The sequence below is a fragment of the Halyomorpha halys genome, unplaced genomic scaffold (assembly GCF_000696795.3).
Source record: "Halyomorpha halys isolate HHAL.00 unplaced genomic scaffold, Hhal_1.1 Scaffold319.1, whole genome shotgun sequence".
In the NCBI taxonomy this organism is placed as follows: Eukaryota; Metazoa; Arthropoda; class Insecta; order Hemiptera; family Pentatomidae; genus Halyomorpha; species Halyomorpha halys.
The window spans coordinates 291,781-313,187 of record NW_027113718.1 but is presented as its reverse complement, the minus strand read 5'-3'; the positions used below and the strand labels follow the sequence as shown (position 1 = coordinate 313,187).

Below are 21,407 nucleotides of genomic sequence, written 5' to 3'. Positions count from 1 at the left end.
TACTACAAACATACATGTAATAAAAGCTGTTTTGTAGTAGATTGTCCCTGAAGATGGCCGGATTGGCCGAAACATCGGGCTTATAAGAGAAATAAAAGGTTTTGAGACTATAATGGATAAAATTTGAATTATTTATTTTAAAAAATTACCAGTCTCAAGAAAATATTAAGATTATAAATAAATATTTAAGATTTATAGTAAAGTAATATTTAAATAGTGCCTGAAATTGAATAACGGCATGAAACCCTCCACTCCCTCCCTCTGTGGTAACCTTACATATCTGACTTCTCAAGCAAACAGTAATAGCAAGTAGGTTGGTCGATGTACGACATGTCACAATTTCACAAGAGGAGAGATCATAACACAAAAAAAAGGCCTTCCTTCCCCACTGGATCTGGCCCACAAGACCCTCTGATAACGACTTTCCGAGTTAAATAGCACCTGAAATTGAAACACCCCGTTTTTCAGTTTCAAGCACTTTTTATATATTGTTCAATTAAACTATCTTAAAGTTTCCTCTTCCCATTTTAAGAAAATATTTCAAAAGTAATATAGGACTGTCGCTCCCCAGGTCTCAGGAAGGATAGCCTTTTTTTGTGTTATGATCTCTTCTTGCTAGGTTGTGAAATGTAAAAGGTGGCTCTAGTATCAACCATTTTTCTTTGACTAAGAGTTTTTAATATAAGAATATACATACATAATTTAATTTAAGCTTCTAAAACCTGGAATTCTGATGCTCTCCAAAAATTTTGGTGTAATATTAATTGATGAAATTTTAGTATGTTATAAAAACATTTGCCAGTTAATAAAAATTTGCTAATTAGTTTTTTGCAATATCATATTATCTAAATATGATTCCTTGAAATAAATACTAACGGAGGCTGAAAGCAGAGAGTTGGCGCTATTTTTGCCTGTGGACGTGGTTTCATTAGAGCCCTCGGCCTAGGAAGAGTTCCGCCTCCTTGATGGAGTGTGATAAGGCAACTGTTCTCGTTTGTTGGTGTGATGTCTCCATCCTCGAAGCACCGTCTGCCCCACTCTCCTGTGAAGCTGCTAGTCCCTCCTACTCCTGTAGTGCTTGGTTCGCCCTCCAGCGACTCGAGTGACTTACCTCGGCCTCCACGAATCTGAAAAGCCAAAATAAAATAAATAAGTAAACCAATGAAAATAACAGTACTTCCAGTCCAGATTTTCCAAAAATTTGTTATTTGTATGAAGTAAAGAAAGCAATACATTTAATTATTAAGTCAAACATTAGTAATATTTAGTATAAATAAAAAAAAATCATAGAAAGCTTAAGCAATGTGAAAAATGACTAAAACTAGTTTTAGAACAAATCTTGAGAACTAAATTACATGCAGCTTATATAGAAAAAAAATTGTTAACACAAAAAACAAAAATTGATTTTTTAGCTAGCAGACATCAATTTTTTATTTCTAATGAACATAGATTTTTTAAATATAAAGTGTCAAATTTGTTTGTTTGATATTGGACAGTGAATGATCGAAAAATGCACAGTGAAACCTCAGAACAGAAGACAGTTCTGGTCACTGGTAGGAGAAAAAAAATATAATATTCGTAAAATTTGGATTTAGGTACATAAGGTTTTAAAACTGTTAAATTTTCTAATAATTAGAATTAATATATTTTAAACTATATATTATATTACTTTTTTCATATTCATCAATAACCTTTTTTTTTTCTTTTCAGGAAAGTCTTTTGCATACAAGAGCAATTTTTCCAGCTTGGAAGAAAAAATGATGTTTGAAGTTTGTATAATTATATCTTAAGATAGGAGAGATTGGAACCAACTCAGTTTGTATTGTATTAAACTAACTAATAAAGGAAAATTATCTAGAACTATTCCTTTTTTAATTTAGGAATTTAATAAAAAGAGAAAAAAAAAACACTTTTGGGTTATTTCTTCTTTATTTATTGACTTTTGGGTTATTTCTTTATTGACAACTTCTATCTTAAGCATGTAAATTTTTCAAAAATGTTCATATCTCGAATTCAGATACATTTGGTTTTGTTCTTTATATATGGAGGTGTCCCTTAAAGAGAGAGAGAACTCCTTGCCCAAGGAGTCACTGTATTATCAAAAATAATAATAAAAACAAATATATGACAAAATAATTTTATCTTTTTAAAATGAATGCTATTGTTTAGAAAATATTTCTTAAAATAAAGCAAACAAAAGTCTATGTTTAAAAGACATTAATTTACTTCAAATGAATTTCATCATTCATGTAAACAAATGAATCATTTATATCTTTGTTAATTTCTATACATAATAAACATAAATAGTAACAAAATAAACAGACTGAGCTTAGATGTGAATATGTAAAAAACTTAAATAAATTCAATCGATAATAAATTTTGAGTCATTCTAATATTAACACAAACTTGAGTGAAATTGTATCATAGCGGTTTATGCTACATGCTGGCGGGTGAATTTCGATACATACCTTAATAGGAACAATGTCTGTTGTATAATAGAGATGCTGTGTGGATTCTATTTCCCACGGCTGATGGAAGCTGCGGAATATGGTATGGACCCTGGGGCAGTCTGGGCAGTCCACGACACCGTCCACCTTCATATATATATACGTGCTTCAATTAGTCATGCATTTTATTCTTCTACATTTCTACATGTGTTATAGCAAGACCATAAAATGGAACAAAAATATTTATACTTAAGGCAAATAAATAGGTTATGATCTAAAGGAAAAAAAACAAACATTGAAAGTTAAACAAATTCAAGGTTAATAACAATTCATTTTGTTCACAACTTCAAAAGCCTGAATATTCATTGAATCTTTGTTTATTTATTTTTTATTCTTGTCACACGTGGAGGTATCAATCAGGTTTTAATAAAAAAATGAAAGGGTTCCTAAATACATAATGTTTCAGAAAGAATAGAAACTGAAAATAAATAAAATACAGCATAAGGACTTTTAACATTCACAGTCACTAATCAATTGAGTAGGGCTGTACACCAGGAAAGGGCAGATGCTAACTTATTGAAAATATTTTACTTAGAGACAGGACAATGAACTATGCCGACCTCACGTCATGAATTATTTTTTAAATTTAAAATGTTTATTAACAATATTAAATTTCTTCTTTAACCAACCCACATAATAAACCTCAAGGTGTTATCCATTTCTTAAACACTTCTCTATCTGTGGTAAATTTTAAGATTACTAAGAGTGATTCCTCTGTTCCTTGTCAGATCCGAAATGAGGTCCTACCACTTACTCCTTAGCTGGTTTCTTTATCTTTGTTACTCATATACTTTTAGAAGTCATATAATTTTGTATGAGATGATTGTGGGTACATAGAAATATATATATAGAATAAAAATATGTAACTTATTTATGTTCTTCACTGACCGGACCTCTAATCATCTTCTTCTCATGTATATTATCTACCGTCAACTATCAATTCATCATATAATTTTAGTAGTCTATTGTTTGGCAGCTTTCTTTACATTAGAGCGAACCATATTAATTCTCTTCTATGAATATTTTCTATTAGTAGTTCCTGCCGTATCCTTCTATTGTGTTTTATTTACTTCTATTTTGGTTGAATCTAGTCTTACTGAGTGTTTTCTTCAGGAATTTCATCTACGTGGCTAATATAATAATTTTATAATATTACCTTTCAGCTGCATAGGTTAGCTCACAGATGATGATTTGTTTAAAATCAAAGTATTTACACAATTAAACTGCATTACTGTTTGCGAAAAATGAAAAGCTATCATTCGGATTTGAAATTTTTTTATTAATTATAACTAAAACATGCTACAAGAATAAATTAGTTTAATGGTTAAGCAATTGAATCACAATACACACAAACAGATTATTTAAAGGTTTTGATTATAACTTTTAAAATGAATATAATTAGGGCAGAACGATAATAAAAAACTTTTATAAAGTGGCCAACATGCTCACTTCTACTTAGGCTCTCGCACACTATGAGCTTCACTATAGCATTAAGAAATGTAAGAAGTATCAATTACCTGTGTGGGAGTGAACGGAGTCGGAGGGAATGTTTTTCCAGCACGCAGGTCCTGGATCCGTTTGATGGCGAGCATGATACGCTTCTGGTGGCCCAGCTTGACTATGCCAATTTCTTCTAGGTCCTCCCAGGTGATCTGGGTAGTATCTTCTACTGTTGTATAGCCTTGGGACCTTAGAGCTGTGCCGTATTCCTCCAGTCTCAGCAGGCGAAGCCACTCGCTCAAGGAACCCTGATTACAAAATTTTTAATAGTTTTGAAATTATTTTAAGAAAACAAGATATTTTTTCATATAAAACCTGAAGATAAAATGAAAAAAGTGTGAAAATGTATAATTTTATTTCCATTTATAATATTTTATTGTACCTTTTAGACAAAGAGACCTATAAATATTTTAAAGATTGTTTTTTTTTATAGTAAAATTCAGAAGTGTCTGATGGTCGTGGTTATGAAGTATGAAGTAGACGTATTTAGGTAATAAGTTCATAAGATTTTAGTTAATAAAATACATTTCAAAAACATTGGTAAGACTGTATCTTACCATGGGCGGTTAATCAGTTGATGAACTCATCATGAACGAGGCATTTAAAATCCAAATTTAAAGCATGTAAAACCGCAGGGCACAGTACTTTTAATTATTTCAGATTAGCTATTCATAAACAACAGTTGCTACTTGAATTTGGTAATTTATAATGAAAAAGTACTCTAATAAAAAAGAAAAGAAAAAATATCATAAAACAACTGAAATAAGAATAATTTGATGTAAATACTTACAGGAATGTAGTCGGGCAAACCATCAGATATATTTAATTGGGCAATTTCTGCTTTCAGCTTTTTTCTATGATTAGGTTTTTTAATACCAATTGCAGTCAAATCCTGAAAAGTATAGAGAAATACAATTTTTATTTAGTAAAGTAATTAAACAATTCAAATAATGTTCTTAGTGAATCACAAATATGACAATTATATAGTTCATATAATGATAATATACCTCAGGAGTCATTCTGGAAATAGTGTGCATATCGTAGCCAGCATTTATGAAGAGTGGAAAATATTCTTCAAAGTGTAAATCCATCAGCCAGCTGTGCAAGATATCCTGATCCTAATAGTATTAAAAAATTATTATATATATATTTTTTTTAAATCGATAAGGTGTATTAGACAAAAATTATATTTATTTATTACTAGCAGACCTGGCAATGTTTTAGTATTGCTAGATTTCAGAAAGTACAATATATAAATTAAATGAGCACAATTGACCGTTGATATCAATTTAGTTGAAATTAAACATTTACAAACATAATATAATTATAATGTCTTGGCTACAAAGTTCTAAAACACAATTTTTAAAAATATAAGCAGAACATTCAATATGCTATTTCTTCATTAATAACTGTTCAATTCAATGACTTAATTTTTTTTTTGTTGATAATTTATTCTTCCATTCAAAAACGCAGATATATATACAAGAAACTGGAGCAGTTTAGGGCTTCTATAAACTAGACAAAATGGACCTATTTAAACAATTTAGAACAAATTATTGATTTAATAATTAAAAAATAGTGTCAAGTAAAACAATGTTGTTTTTTTTATTGCAACCAGGATTATATTCTTCTTGATTCTGATTTGGTCTACCATATAATACAATATTATACTAGATTGTTTGTGAAATTCAATTAATTGCCAAAAGGCATTTAATGTTTTATTTTATTATTAAATAGATAAATAACTAATTTATGACCAATACTCTTACAGTTAAATAAATAGAATATATGATCCTAAATACTCACTGGCACACCCTGAAGTAGAAGACGTTCTACCCTAGCTGGAGCTGAAGACTCCCCGCTTCCCACCGAGCTGGAGGACAAGCTGGGTCGATGATGGTGCGACATTGCACATGAAGCCCTTCCGCTGTCCAAGCTCACTGTCGAATGCCTGGAGCCTGAGCCACTGGAACCTGGGCTATCTCTTCCAGGGCTCTATAAAAAAATTAATAAATAATAATATTGTGGATGAAAATTAAAATATATTTGGATAAAATAGATTAAAAAAAAAAAAGTGCACTTGTTTTGAATTATTTTCATAATAACCATTAAATATAAGGTCTAAGAATAATCTTTAGCCTGAAGAAAATGAAACTATACTTTGTACAGGAGCTTATGTGTTGTTTTGGCTCTCTTTGTATATATAAAAAGTCATTACAAAAGTCTTTGAACATAAAATAAGTTTTATTTAAATTACAGTAGGTATATTAAATTTATATAATGTTAATGTAATTCCCAAATGGCACCCTTTGAAAATTTCCGAAAGAATAGTGTTACAATTATGGTAGCAAATTTAAAGTAGTACCTAATTTATAATTTTGATTATTGACTATTTTCAAAATAATTACATCAAATATTTAATACGGTCTTTTTGTCATTAAGATAGAAAACCCAAGGCACCAAAATTTGTAGATATGGCTCTTAAAATTTACACCTGGCATCAAAATACGGGCTAGCATTACGAATTACTTCACCACATCCTTCCGTCAGAAATTGAATTTGGTGATGATACCAGGCTGTGGTTTTTGAGGCAAAAAACTCTCTACTACTTGATTTGACATCCTTGTTGTTTTCAAAGTGGTAGATAGAATTTCAAAAAATGCTTCACTGATCGGAAAAGTCCAAAGTGAGAATGCTGTCACGGATGTATTGAGGGTGGGACAAGATGCTAACATCCTCCATTTCTGAAAATGTATCTTTGACTAAGCATGAACAGTTAGTTAAATGACTTAACTTCCCCAACTGAAGCTGAACCCCAAGGATAATTTCAGAACCATTACTCTCAGCTCAACTATTATTCTTGATAATGTAGACCAGGTCTACATTTTTCTGTATGGAATGATAGACTGTAGCAAAATGACTTTGAGGCAGGGAATGTTGGTATAAATAATTAAATAAAGGATAAATAAATAAAAACAATGATATATGGATTATTTAGAACAGAGTTGAATAAATATTTCAATGGAGACTGTAATACTATCTATTAATTAATGGAGAAAAACTTTTTTAATAACAGTAATTCATTTAGCCTTAGTTAAATACTAACTTACTCGTAGATACTTTACTTATCGATTAGTTTATCTTACCTGGGTCATGTCGATGCCCTGGTCCTCTTGTAAGGACAGCTGATGGTGGTAGTACGCAGCAGACTTTGAGCCCAACTGTGTATACTGCTGTAAAGGAAAAAAAAAATAATATAAAAACTAAATATTGTTATTGGAAGAGGATAGTTGACCGTATGAAGTAGATTTTAGGAAAATAGTTCGGGTGGTGGTCAATAAAGGCACAAAATTGTAAAAAAAAACAAAAACTATTTAATGTCTGACTCAGTCTTATATCTTTTTACATTCCTTCCTAGGAAAAGGAAAAAAAATTACAATCATTTCAAAATAAGGTCCTAAGAATTACAGTGGACGCCCCTTAGTTTGCAAAAAATAGCCAATTGCATCGGGAACTTTAAATGGAATCAATAGAAGACTTATAAAAAAAATGGTTCATGAAATTCCTCTCACAGTTACTGGCAGTTAAAGGAGCAGTAACTTTCAACTTGGGAAATTCAACCACTTCCTGAAGACTGAAGCCCAGGCTGCTGCATGACATCTTGTTATAAATTCTATTTTTATTTTATTTATTTTTTATCTTCGTATTTTTTCAAATTGACTTTTTTTTTTATCCCATTATGACTCAATTAATTATTTTATTTAATCTATAAATGTCAATTTTTTTTTAGCTTCAGGACTTATTAGACGGAAAGCTCAAGTGCTGATTTTTTTAAAAATCACCAAAAAAATGTTATTCGAAATAGGCGAAGGATATTCCCTTGCTCCATAGTATATTTTTCACAAGTGAATATGTTATGTACATTTGTATTATAACAATTATAACCATAATTCAAATTTTGAACGATTGTATTTCATAATTTCTTCTATATTCAATATGCCCAATGTATACAATTTTTTTGTTTGGTTTTATAGAGAATTTAACTATTTTAAAAACATTTAAATATATGATTGAACATAAAATATGTATTTTAAGCGCTGAAAATAAAATTAACTTTTTTTTTTAAATCGTTTGTTTCCTATAATTCATACCTCTATAATATTATATTTTATCTTCTATCAGCATCAACTTGGACTTATTTATTTTTATGTTTATTTCTAAGTTTGTTTGTTCTTATTTTTATTTGAATTAAGGTTATCATCTCATCATCTTAATGTTTTAATTTTTCAAAAAAAGAACTTATATACACATTAACATATATTGTATATGTAAATATAGGATGTCACTACAATTATTTCAGGGGGGAGGGGTATAAAATTTCTTAATTGACAAATTACGTCTAATGATCCCATATTTCTATGCCTAATAATGTCCTAATTTTCCCATAGGTATAATTCTGAGGTTTGACATTTAACTGTTAATCTGCTCTTTGGATATAAGTCCGAAGATTCTCCTTTATTTATTGGGTCAACTTAATTAGACTGTTTCCTTTTTAATTGTTTTCAAATAGGAACTTTTTCTTGCTCCTTTAGTAATACGTTCTTACGTCCATTCCCTTTAGAGGGAAAAATTCCCTGTTGAGTGGGCGGGTAATTCATATTTAAAAGGTTTGTACAGTCTGGTCAAGAAGTAATTGTTCCCACTTTTTTGGGGGAGCTGAGGTAAACTATTACCCAAAATAAAAAAATTCCTCCCGTTCAAGTGTGAAGTCAGACCAATGGCTGCAAATGTGTTTAATTGTAAGGGAGCTTTACAACGTACTGGCCAAGAACTTCCTTATGGTGGTAAGGAAAGTTAAAATATATAATTAATAATAAAGGCTTGAACACGAGGCGACGAGGAATGTCATAAAATATAGAATAATATTTTTTAGAAGAGACCAGCTGTCAGCGTTGCAGGTAAAGAGATAAGGTTATCCAGCTGTGGCCAGGAAGATAAACAGTGTGTGCTAAGCTCTCGGCAAACAGAGCCCCCCCGTTCCAATTTAGATAAGTAGGCACTCGAGTATCCTTCCTCACAGAAACATTTCTTTCTTAAGTTGCATTTTGTCCATGTTTAAGAATAAGTGAACGCTTTGCCAAAATGTCTAATTCGCGCATGCGCAAGCGTTATTTTGAAAAGGCCTAAATTTGCACGTTTCAAATTAATGAAAATTTGTACAAGCTCATACTGCATACGCAAATTTGTGCTCAGTTAGTATTTTTTAAAAACAGCAAGATATTAAATATTTGTGTTTTTATTTTAGAAGAATTTTACCGACAATAGCTAATATATAGTTAATTATAGTTTGAGATTGTGTGTTTTAAAATTCTATCAATTGGGAGTAAATACATTGTTTTAAATTTTGTAAATTAACTTCTGCACAAATATACATTTATAGGACCATTATAGGGGTATTCATGATCTTTAGTTTAATGGACATGTTAAATGGAGAAATATTTTATTCTTTTACCAATTTAAAAGAATATAACATGTAACATGGATTAGAGTCTGTTAAATGGAGAATGTCGTAACGAAACAGACCAGCTGAGCTTGTCACCTTTTTATTTGTTGTCGTGTTAGGTTACTTACTGGTAGTTTTTTTTTTTTCTTTTGTCTTGTGTTTTGGAATTTTTAAAAAGTATAATCAGTAGCCAAACTATTTCATTTCTACTTTTCACTTATTTTAGGCATGTTGTAATAAATTACTGAAATCAAAACTAAGAAGTAAACAATAAAAAGAAGTTTTGGAGGGAAAGGTTACTAAACAAGTTGCTCAGAAAATCCGCTAGGAGCTCTTATGCATTTATTATTTAACATGACTTTAAACAGGGCTGTTCACAATGCTATACTTATAACATTTAACATGGTACACAATATCATGAATACCCCTTATATGTCTGGATAATTAAATTAATATGTATCTTACTAAAATATTAGAACAAAGGTTGTATCTTCTATATGGATTTTTATCATCTTATATCTTCTTCGATGATATTTAAATTTCCTTTCACTTTACCTATCTTCATTTTGTTTCTTTCTATTATAAAAACAGTCTAATAATAATAAAATCGAATGTAATAATCAACACATGTTCGTGGCCGCCATGTTTGACTTTCTGGAACGCACAAGCGTGTGAATATCAATTTCTAAAGGTACCTTTTCATGTTTACCAAACAATGGCGAATCCGAACATGCGCAAGCTTGTGGGTAGGTTATTTAAATTGGCTGGTACAAGTTGGCCTGAGTTTGCGGCCGATTCGGCGAAAACGTTTGTTTTCAGTTTGTATTGTTTTAAAACTGCGAACAGGCGAATATTTGTGCTCTACATGTTTTAATTAATTACAGAATTTCCTCAACCTTTGAATTCACTAATTAACTCTTGTTTTAGGTTATATATTTTTATATTCTATCGATTCGATGTAAATACATTGTTTCAAATCTTGTTAACTGTAGCAGTTTATTTTTCATATAACAAAGCCCAACAATGTCTTTATGAAGACATTATATACATAGGTAATTAGATTAAAAACTTTCTGATAAAAATTCTAGAAGGTTGAATTTATAGGTTAGGTAGTACAATTTATATCATCTACGACCTATTTGTATAATATTTACGTTTCCCTTCATTAAGCTTTTGTTTATTTTCTTTCTTTTCATAATGAAAATAGACGAAAAAATTCAAAAGAACAAAACAATCACGTGAATACCAGCGCTTGTTTTCTTTGTTTACCAAGCATTTGGATTTGCATCAAATGGCAAACATGTGGATCCAGCATAAGTATTTTGGGTTTGTGGCAAGTGGCAAACAACCGGCTTAAGACCTGTTTCGACGGAGGCAGTTACCATGACAGTAGCAGTCACTAGGATCCGGCAAACTATGGTTCCTGCTGTCGTACTATACTATCACGTAGCTTTTGCGTGGTAATTGAACTACCTGTCGTAGCAGAGACAGCTAACTACCATAGGTACAAGCCTTATAGTAGACTGTAGCACCTTATAATCCTATAAATCAATCTTACATTTATATACAAGCAATAACCTGCATGCTTGTGATAGTAAGTTTTACAACGACATGGAATGGCTATAAAATTCTATCAATCGAGTGTCAATGTATCTACAATTTATCGTGAATTGAAGTTGTTTGCACTACAGAGTTATTTTGGAAAGATTTCTGAATTTTTTAAAAAATAAATCTGCATTCTTAAAAGAATAATGTTGGAATTAAGTTATGACAAATTATTCCTGGTTGAAGGTAAAGCATTGTGATTAACAAACATGTAAATCATTTTCATTTTTTCAGTTACGATGTTTTATAACAGAGAGCCTCCTATGTGTTTGTTTGATTCATTGTTTCAAATTTTGTCAATTAACATTAGAGACTTATTTTTAAAAATATTAGACGTCTGTGTAATTAAACTAACGAGAGTCCGATAAAAATTCTAATAAAAGTTGATAGGTTATGTTGTACAATGTATAGAATTTTTATCATCTAACACCTACATACTTTTCTGATATTTACATTTCCTTTTAGTTTTAGTAAGCGAGTGCATTACGAAGTTTGTTTCTTTGTTCTTTACCGAGCAGTTATATTTAATTCAAATTTGTTTATGATGGCAAACGTTTGAATCCGGAATTAATTATAATTGTTTACCAAAGTAATACCACCATAACACATCGTTTTTAGTTCTAGACAATCTAAAAGTCTATGCATAGTAAGCATAAGGTGGGATTAAAATAGCGGCTTTTCATTCATTTCTAAAGCCTTGAATGCGTTGGTTTTATTGGCCTCAGCAAAGCCCTGATTTATTCATCATAAAATTCGGCCAACAACTGCGAGGCCATGTCATAAGAAAACACAACAGAAATAAGTCCAGACAGAATGAGATGATTCATAAAGACACATGTATTTATAAACGTGGAGCCATGCGCCTATCCAAAGAGAGGCAGCGACCACCATGGGATCCTATATATAGATATATAGACTCTTACTGGAAGATATAAATACCTGCGGTCCTGGAAACGTGAAGGCAGGATAGTTGAAGCTACCTGCAGGGCTCTTGCTCGGCCCCACCGAGTACACTCCTTCCGACATCTCGAAGCCATCTGGAACAAGAAGGAACACTTAGTTAAAGGAATATTCAAAGAGAAGAAGAAGGTATATCAGGGAAGAGGATTAGATATAAAAAGTGATTAGTTGAAGAGAACAGCCCCAAGTTCTATATAATGTTGTTTTATAATTTATTTACTGATAATTACAACTGTATTATAATATATACAACCAGTAAATTTGAAGTTATACAATGACAAGATGCAGACATGTGGAGAATCTTCCCATTGATAGAACTCCATTTTTAAAGGAGATCTTGAGACCATCTTCTTTTTAGACGCCTAGGAGGGCGACCACGTAGGAGAACCCAGACTACAAAGTCGGTTTGGACGGTTTGGTAGTCTATCATGGAAGGATTGGTAACTGGTTCTGGCCAAAACGGCAACAATGAAACATGGAGGTCCTGATGGATGATTTGATTTGTGACCGAGTTCGATACATTAAGGATTTTACGAAGGATTTTGGACTCTTTAAGGATTGATTACGAAAGGAATTTGCTAGTTTAGTGGAGCCCCAAAGCTCAACTCCATAAGTCCATATAAGCCTCATTATAGTTATATAAGTGAGTCTTTTGTAACTATTTGGAAGTTTAGTAAGTGTTGTAATAGTCATGTGATATATTATACATTTATTACTAGATATACTTTATTATTAAATTAAATTGGTGGAATAACCATGTCGATTTCAAAATGCTCTAAAGCTTATAAAACACTTAAGCCTATGTTGACTGTTTTATTCAAATACTGCTCTCCTAGAAATAATATAAATAAACTAGATGACCGTCAGTTTATTTTGCAGTATTAATATTTTAGATGATTAGTATATTAAACATGATATTAATTCATTTTATATAGATTAAAAAAATAATAATAATCTAACATGCCCATTACGATACACTTTGCCACCATATCAGTAGAGATATCACTACGTATCGATAGTGACCCCAAAGAGACATCTTCATCTCCGCTTCCATCAGGAATCTCTAATGAGAATATTTTGAATATTTCGTCTCCCTAATAGAGATATGATCGAGATTCTTTCCAAAGGGTTCGTATCTACCTCATGATGTAACTCATTCTCAACCTGTTTATTGTCGCAGTAGTATTATGGATTATTATAGTCCAGGTGCCATAGAAGCGAAAAAAATATTAGTCAATTACTAGTAATAAATTTAATTAGAGAAGAAAATATGACATTTCGAACAGTAAATGCTATAAAAAATTAATCATTGAACGAATATATTAAAGACATAAATGATAGAAATAAAAAAAAAAACCATGTTAAACTAAAGATCAGTAATACCCCTAGTATCTTTAGTTTAATTTTTTTTTTCTGGTTATCTACAGGTGACCAACCTATTCTAACCAGTAATACCGGGGTAAAGTTCTTCCTTTTGTGGGACCGCCACTTAATGAAAAATACAACGCCCCACGGCCGGATTCGAACCGGCACCGCCCGCAGACCTCAGATCGATAGACTTGCGCCTAATCCCTGCTACGGTGCGGCGCATTTAACATGTTAAAGTGTGTTTAATGGAAAAACTTATGTTAAATAGAGGAATATTTCCTTCTTTTTACCATTTTAAAACGATATTGAGAGTCTGTTAAATGGAGAATGACGTCACGCAACAGACCAACTGAGCTCGTTACTGTTTTATTTGTTGTGCTAGATTACGCAAGTGACCTAAAAATCATAAATGTTTCGAAAAGTGGTTTTAAAAATCGTAAATAGAACGGCGAAAAGTATGAACCTTTGACAGTTTAAATAAGCCAATAACTTTTCGAAGAAAGGAATAAAAACCCGCGAAATGTCTGCTTAGACACACTTTATTATAGGACTTCTAATTCACGTAGTTACTTGATTTGGAGCTGCTGATGAAAATTCAGCATTTAATCACTGTTTAACATCGATATATCGAGTTTAATCAGCCAGTCGTGAGAATATTGAAAAAATCTGAAAAATCTATTCTATAAAGTCGGATCGACCAAGCAACCGATTTTATCGAAAAGGTTGCTGTTACATCCTCAGCATATACACGTCTTGAATATAAAATTTAAGTTTCATTCGACTTTTTTAAACAAGTTTTTGAACTAGGCTGATCACATAGATACATACGGAGACTATTTTCCAAGACTTGGTTATTTAGACTCAGTTGACTACAAAACGAGAATTTCATTTGGAAATATTGCGCAATGGCAATATTTCCCCTTACTATATATTTCCCATTCATAAGTAGATGAAAGTAATAGAAAAAGGAAATCGGAAAAAACAAAAGAGGCTTTTCGTCGAGATTGCAAGGTTATTATTTTTAGATTTAGAAAGAAAGTAAAACTCAAACGATCAATAAATTTCCTTGTAAAATTCATCTTCGGGATCCCTAGGGACGGAATTCAACTCTTACTTTCATCTTTAGCTCCAGTACCCTTTCCACCTTCAAGTCCCGCTTATTCCATCATTTCCTATCCATCGCTAGCCAGTTCCAATAGAATTAAAATAGGTATTCATTATTTACAATTAATCCTGTAGATATTTACACTCTTGATTGAAGTGGTAAGTGGATAAGGGGCTATGTAACATGTTTTTTATTTTTAGAATGGGGTAGGTTCCTATCTAGCTAGTGTGGGGTACCCTAACATCAAAATCCAATTAATAACTGATATACCTACACACAATTACATGTACACTTCGAAACATAACAAGCTTCATTAAAAAAAACACTTACTATTTATTACATGACCCCTTCACCCACTAATCCCTTCAATTGGTATTTCTTTCGTATTTTTTTTTTTAAAGTTATTAATATAATTTTATATAAATAAGTTTATTTTGTTTTTTCTTTAAAGACTTAGAAGTAACTTTATTATTATTATAAAGTAGTTTAAAAAAAGTTACCTTTGAAGATGTCTTCTCCTGCAGAGGAGTAGCCGGCGCTACCGAAGGAAGAGCCGGAGTTCCTGAAGGCTGGCTCCGGGACCGCAGGGGGCGCCACCTTCTTCGCCTGGGCGGGCTTCGGGGCGCGGCTCATTCCCCCGACTGTCACAACAAACAATATCACAATTAGTAATACATCAATCAATAAACATATCTATATAATTAATAACATGTATAATATATTGGTATATGAGAAAGTGTTCACGTGTAGTACGGTAGAGAGTTTGAAAGAATTCAACTCTGCTGTTATAATCGCAATTTATTATATAAAAATCAATATTTGTTGTTTTATATTCGCTGCCATACTGTTCCTTCGACTGTGATGGCCTTTTTGTTAAATTTTCAGAACTTTTCTGGAAATATATAGTAAATAGATTGGCCCGATCTTTTAAAAAAAAAATTAATTATCAAACTTAGGCATTTTTGGCGCGAAGCTCAAAACGTATACACTTTTTTCATGTTTACTATATATAAATCGATTTGTCCTTTCTTGAAAAATAAGAAAAAAATATTACTAATTCAATTAAATGATTTTTTTATGCACTTAAAATAAAAAAAAATTAATGAAGATTTGAGTAAAGTAGGTGAAATATTTTTTATTTTTTTTTTTTATTTTTAGGAAAAAGCAAATCATATTTGTCTTTAGCGCCGTATGAAACTACAAGTACCATTTTTAAACAAAAAAAAAGTTAGAAATGGATTTATTTGGTGTGGTTGTTATATTTGTTATTGTATAAGAAAAAAAATGTTTATAATAAAAATAGTTGTATATAAAAAAAATTGTTAATTTTAGTTAGATCGTTCATCTTTGTGGTAATAGAGGTAGGAGACAATAGTTTATAGTCTATATGGTTGTTATCACATATGAAAGATAACCTTCAGGAAGGTAATTCTTCTTAAAAACGCATAACTGTTGATAATATAAAAAGTTTTTTTATTTATTTAATGAGAACAATATGATTCAATATTAGCACTAATGACAAAATAAGGAGATTTTGAGGAAGTAAGGAGAAATAAGGAGATCAATTATACTTTATAAGTAAAATATTTGTTATCAGGTAAATAGTTTACGAATAGATATGATGTATATATGATATATTAGTAATGTTGTAAGCACATGTTATAAGTTAAGTTGAATTAGGTTTTATAGCAACCTGAAGATGGGAGATATTTCCGAAAGGTTGTTGTTCATGTATACGAAATAAATTATTACACTTAAACAAGGAAGATTTGTGTCATTTACCAAATTCATATTAATTTTGAAGTGTTTGTTTTTTTCTATTCCCGAAGAGTTCAACTCTGGATTCATAACTCCTCCTCTTAATAAAAAATAATTGATTAATAATCATGGAATTAGACGGTAGTAGATTGATAACAGTGAAAGATGAAATATAATATTATGTAGGTAAGAAGATATGTATAATATAAGATATGTAAGTAGTGTCGAAAAAACTGAAAAAAACAAATATTGAATATACAAATTAAACAATATGACAGAAAATGATATATAGTGAGTTAGAGACTTATATTATAGAGTGAGTTTTTAGACACCACTTACATATCTTATATTGTATATATCTTTTAACTACATAATATTATATTTCATCTTTCACTGTTATCAATATGCTACCGTTCAATTCCATGATTATCAATCAATTATGTTTTATCATTCAATTATCAATTATAAATTTTTATTATTTAATATTCAATTCAATGTTTTGTATAATTCCAAATTTGTTTGTATACTATTTCTTTTCAATTTTATGTTTCTCTTTGCTGACCGCACCTTCCGACTATCTTCTCCAATCAGTAATCTACAGTCGACTATCTACATCTCACTCATAATTAATCATTGTAGTTGCATAAAATATCAGTCAATATTATTTAATTTTTTTTTATAAAGCTGTAGTAATTCGAAATGTCATTTAATCTTTATATAAATAGTGGCTAGAAGTTACATAGCGTATATTACCCACTCTTGGAATTGGGCCAATATAACAGCTCATAAACCTCTTAGAAGATATCTTATCAAATGACTGTCCGAGCTTATCACTCGAGTTGTAAAATAGTTACCTGCGCATTGTCGGTGCTTTTTAGAAGAGCGCATTTATCATCATTATAATACTTAAAATGATTTATTTCTATATAATCATAATTTAAAGACAAAATAAAGTAAATATTATAATAATATAAATTTTAATGTTTTATTTATATGACGTGTTTTTCGTCGGTACGCCATTTCTTCCTTTATACTTAGTTTCCCTAAGTAAGCTGTTACTTAGTTTTTTATCTCCTCTAGACTTTATCTCCCCCTAGAGTGGGAATTATTAGGGTTGGCGGACACTTGGTCTACATTATTTTAGAAATTGCACATACTTAGTTTATTTTTATTTATTTTTTTTCATTTCGTGAATGTTTTCTTTTTTTTCATTCATATTTCTTTCATATCATTTAATTAGCCTAAACTAACTATTCCAAGTATTTTCAATGACATTGCTCATTATTCAATGTTACCTCTTCTTTTGTATTTAAAGTTCTGTGCATAGATATAACATTGTGTTGTATTATTTTGTTCTATGTAAATTTCAGCCAACCAGCAGCAGTCTGTCAATCAAATCATCAAATAAATCACCCGGAGCAATTTAGGTGGGGGGTTTGTTGAAATAGTTGGATGAGCCCCCTATAATGTAGGCACTGCTAGCGCCATTTTTGGCCAGTGGTGGAACCTAGCACTAGCGCTCTCTGTGGGGAGAAGAACAGATGGATGAGAGAACCATTTTTTTTTCTCTGAGCAAGCAGTACTTTTCTTTCTTTCTGTTCAGTATTTTAAAGAGTAAGTAGAGGCATTCTGAAGTGCCTCCCTGGTAATAGGGGAGAGGGGAAATAGAGGGTTGCGGGGAAGAAAAAGGAAGCATGGAGTAAGTCAAGTCGGCAGCTTTCCATATAATTCATCATCCTCATCATCATCATTAAAACCTATAGATCCCTAATAAAATTAATTGACTCTCTTTGACTATAAATGTTTAGTTTCGGCCATACCTACACCACCTGTAAATAATCCGATAGTTCACAACATATAACATAAAATACACAGTATTACATCCACCACTTTATTTCAAAATGGCGTCTGATGGAAGATTTCATTCTACTATATTTCGGTCATTATTGGGGGGGAGGGGATATAATTATTTATCAATGATTCATTCATGAATAAGGGTCGTGTCCATGGCAATTTTAGCTATTAATTCCAATTAAAGCTATTTTTTGTCCACCTCTGATATGGAAGATAAATCAAAAAATCTGGTTGCATCACACAAGTTACACTTACAACCATACTGAAGTTGAATTTTGTGATTTTTCTAGAAAAAAAAATTTAAAGACAGAAAATGTTTATTTTTCTGTTGCTATAAAATATTCTTATTCGAGTGTTTCTCGAGGTGAGAATAAGGAATATAATTTTTGATCTAATGATGCTAAAAATACAGGAGATAAACTAAATATCATGAAGGCATAATGCAATCGGTCACCTGAAATGGGTTCGTTTGTTTAACGTTCGAATAAGAAGTCTCTATTTAAGTTCAATATTTTGTATGCAACCATTTCTTAATATCGCTACAAATGAGAGCTGTTTATTTTTTTTTTCAAAATAACAAAGAAAAAAGAATATCAAAGGTGTGGTAAAAAACCCCAAATAATAGTTAAAAAATATTTATTTACCGACGTTTCACCCAACTTTGTAGACCTTCATCAAGGATAAAAAGTTAAAAAAACAACTAAAATATTTTGACATAGTAAGGTAATAAGCTACAAAAAGGTAAATTAAGGTAGGGTTAAAATTATCTGAATATAAATGAAAAGATAATTATATGCAAATTAAAGAAAAGAAGAAATAGAATAATATTAATAACATAGACAATGATGAGAACATAAAATAAAATACGTAAACAATTTTTTTTATATTCTACATTATATATATTATTTTTTATATGTCATAAGAATCCTTTCTATATAATACATAATAAATAAATGTATATAAATCGTAACGAAATATTCGCGTGTGAACCCGTTAGTTACTGAAAGTACATTCTGATATTTGACGAAATAATTACAAACTTATAAATAAACTTCGCCTAGAAGTTTTTTTTTTCACGCAAGGCCTCCATTATAAATCAACGAAAAATAACAAAAATGAAGTACATTGATGAAAAATCACATCGCAAAGAATTTCATCAAGTATTCTGCTCGAAGAAATATGATCTGGATAATTCAGAGGGACACACCTACACAACTTCATGTTTTAAATTGCAAATGGAAATCATCGCAATTCTATTGGCTGTTAACGACTGTCAGGCCTTGAAATTCCTATTGTAATTATTAGAAAACCATCTTTAGTGGAATAGACCATTGGGATAAAAAAAACAAAAACAGAGTGAAAATAAATAACTGAACATTATTCTTACGAAAATCCATTCTTTTGATACTAACTATAAATTTATAATGCTTATTTTATAGCTATTTTATTTGCATGTTTAGAATTTTTTAAAGCTAATATATAAGCTAGCGGACCAAAAGGGCTCAAAAAATAGATAAAAAAGAAATATAAAAATACAGGACACATTAAATTATTTTATTTCATTTTTTTAAAAACAATTTATTACCTTTTATGTTGGTTTCTTTCTTTATTTATCTTCTGTATTTGATAATTCTGACTTTTGTTTAAACTTTTAAATATGTATATTAGCAGTAATTGTACCTTTTGTTTATTATTTTTAGTTTACTTATATTTGATTATTTTCTAGTTTTTTTTTAGAAGTAAGTCACCTTATTATTTATAATATGATATATAGTTTTAAAATATGAAGAAGATGGTCAGAGTTGTGGTAAAAAAAGAAGAAAATAGTTTTCAATTATTTATTGTCCGACGTTTCGCTCCACTTTGTAGGGCTTCATCAGGGCTGTTCAAGATGATAGGTTAAACAGATTTATAATTTTCATTCTACGTATTATTTTAATTTTCATTAATTTACTTTATTCATTTTTATATAAATTTTCACAAATTTTAAATCATATTTAGCCATACCTACTTACTATTTACTTTTATTTCATGTTATATATTCTCTTACTTTGTTACATTATTTTGGTCGTTTGTATCTTTTTTAGCCCTGATGAAACTCTGCAAAGTGGGGAGAAACGTAGACTAACATTAAATATTAGGGTCGAATAATAAGTAGCTTTTTTTTTTCTTTTTTTTTTAATCAGACATCTATTTTGCTCTCATTAAATAACAAAATTATATTAATTTATTTTGTATTCGCTACTATTATCTATAACCTTCTCCCATCTTCCTGGCAGTTTATCAAGTGCTTCCTTGTAAAATGTTGTTGGTTTGGACTGGAAGAAGTTTCGACAGCCTGCCTGAATAGAAGTTTTTTCCGTACAAAAACCCTCTCTTTCAGAATAACGCGTATCACACAAAACAGTTGACAAAAGACTAACTGAAGTCTCGCCTATATAGTGAAAACAAAAACTTGTTGTCATGGTAACCCATAGCGGGTCGATACGAACAATAGATTCTACTTTGCTGAATCGGAAGTTACTTTATGAACTGACATATAGTTTAATTGCTATCTGAGGTTTTTCTTTGAACGTCCCTTGAACATCTTCTTTTCATATATATCGGATGGTCAATCAACGATCTTTCAAAATGATTTAGTGTGTGTTTTAGCTCAAGTGGATAATAATAAATACAATATCAAAATATAGCAACATAATTAATAACAGTATATGTATATATATATCACAGCCATATCTACAAGTTTTCAATAAGAAGCTAATGATAAACCTCGTTTACGAGTCTGAATATTAAACTTTAAGCCTTTCTTTTATAATATAATAAATAATTAATTGGAGTAATAAACTAGTGTGTAATAATTTAAGGGGGTTTTAAATGTTTTATTTTTATAGAATATGCCATTGCCTATAAGGGTTAGGTTCTAACGGCTAAGAGAAAATAAAATGCAGGAAAAATGTGCCCTCGCATATTACACTCCATTGTTCTTACCATCGATGATTAACGACTTACATTGTCGATTCCTGACAAATGGTGTTCTATGTCAGGTAGATGAATAAGAAAATTTGCACAAGAAGTTTTCAAACATAATTCAACTCCTCTTTAACGATTATGTTTTTTCAAAGAAACATTCTTTTTTCTTTTTTTTTTTTTATCTACTAGACCTTGTTCAAGAATTCGTTCTGAAAACCTGAAAACGTCCTTCGGCCGGCACGGGCGTCAGATGTTCCACGAACTTGAGTCAGAGAAT

General features: G+C 30.6%; 1 protein-coding gene across 2 annotated transcripts in view; it reads right to left on the bottom strand.

Annotated features, from left to right (window-relative positions):
- ckn (CRK like proto-oncogene, adaptor protein) overlaps nt 1–21,407 on the bottom strand; it is a 170,504-nt gene that overhangs the window by 7,947 nt on the left and 141,150 nt on the right. The window contains exons 3-11 of one of the 2 annotated variants that reach the window (XM_067051066.1): nt 15,049–15,189; nt 12,055–12,152; nt 7,154–7,240; nt 5,814–6,002; nt 5,015–5,125; nt 4,798–4,899; nt 4,025–4,255; nt 2,469–2,594; nt 877–1,127 (exon numbers count right to left, since the gene is read on the bottom strand). In XM_067051066.1, the coding sequence (XP_066907167.1) occupies nt 877–1,127; nt 2,469–2,594; nt 4,025–4,255; nt 4,798–4,899; nt 5,015–5,125; nt 5,814–6,002; nt 7,154–7,240; nt 12,055–12,152; nt 15,049–15,189 (1,336 nt within the window). The remainder of the gene's footprint in view (nt 1–876; nt 1,128–2,468; nt 2,595–4,024; nt 4,256–4,797; nt 4,900–5,014; nt 5,126–5,813; nt 6,003–7,153; nt 7,241–12,054; nt 12,153–15,048; nt 15,190–21,407) is intronic. The other variant, XM_067051067.1, reaches the window with a different exon arrangement.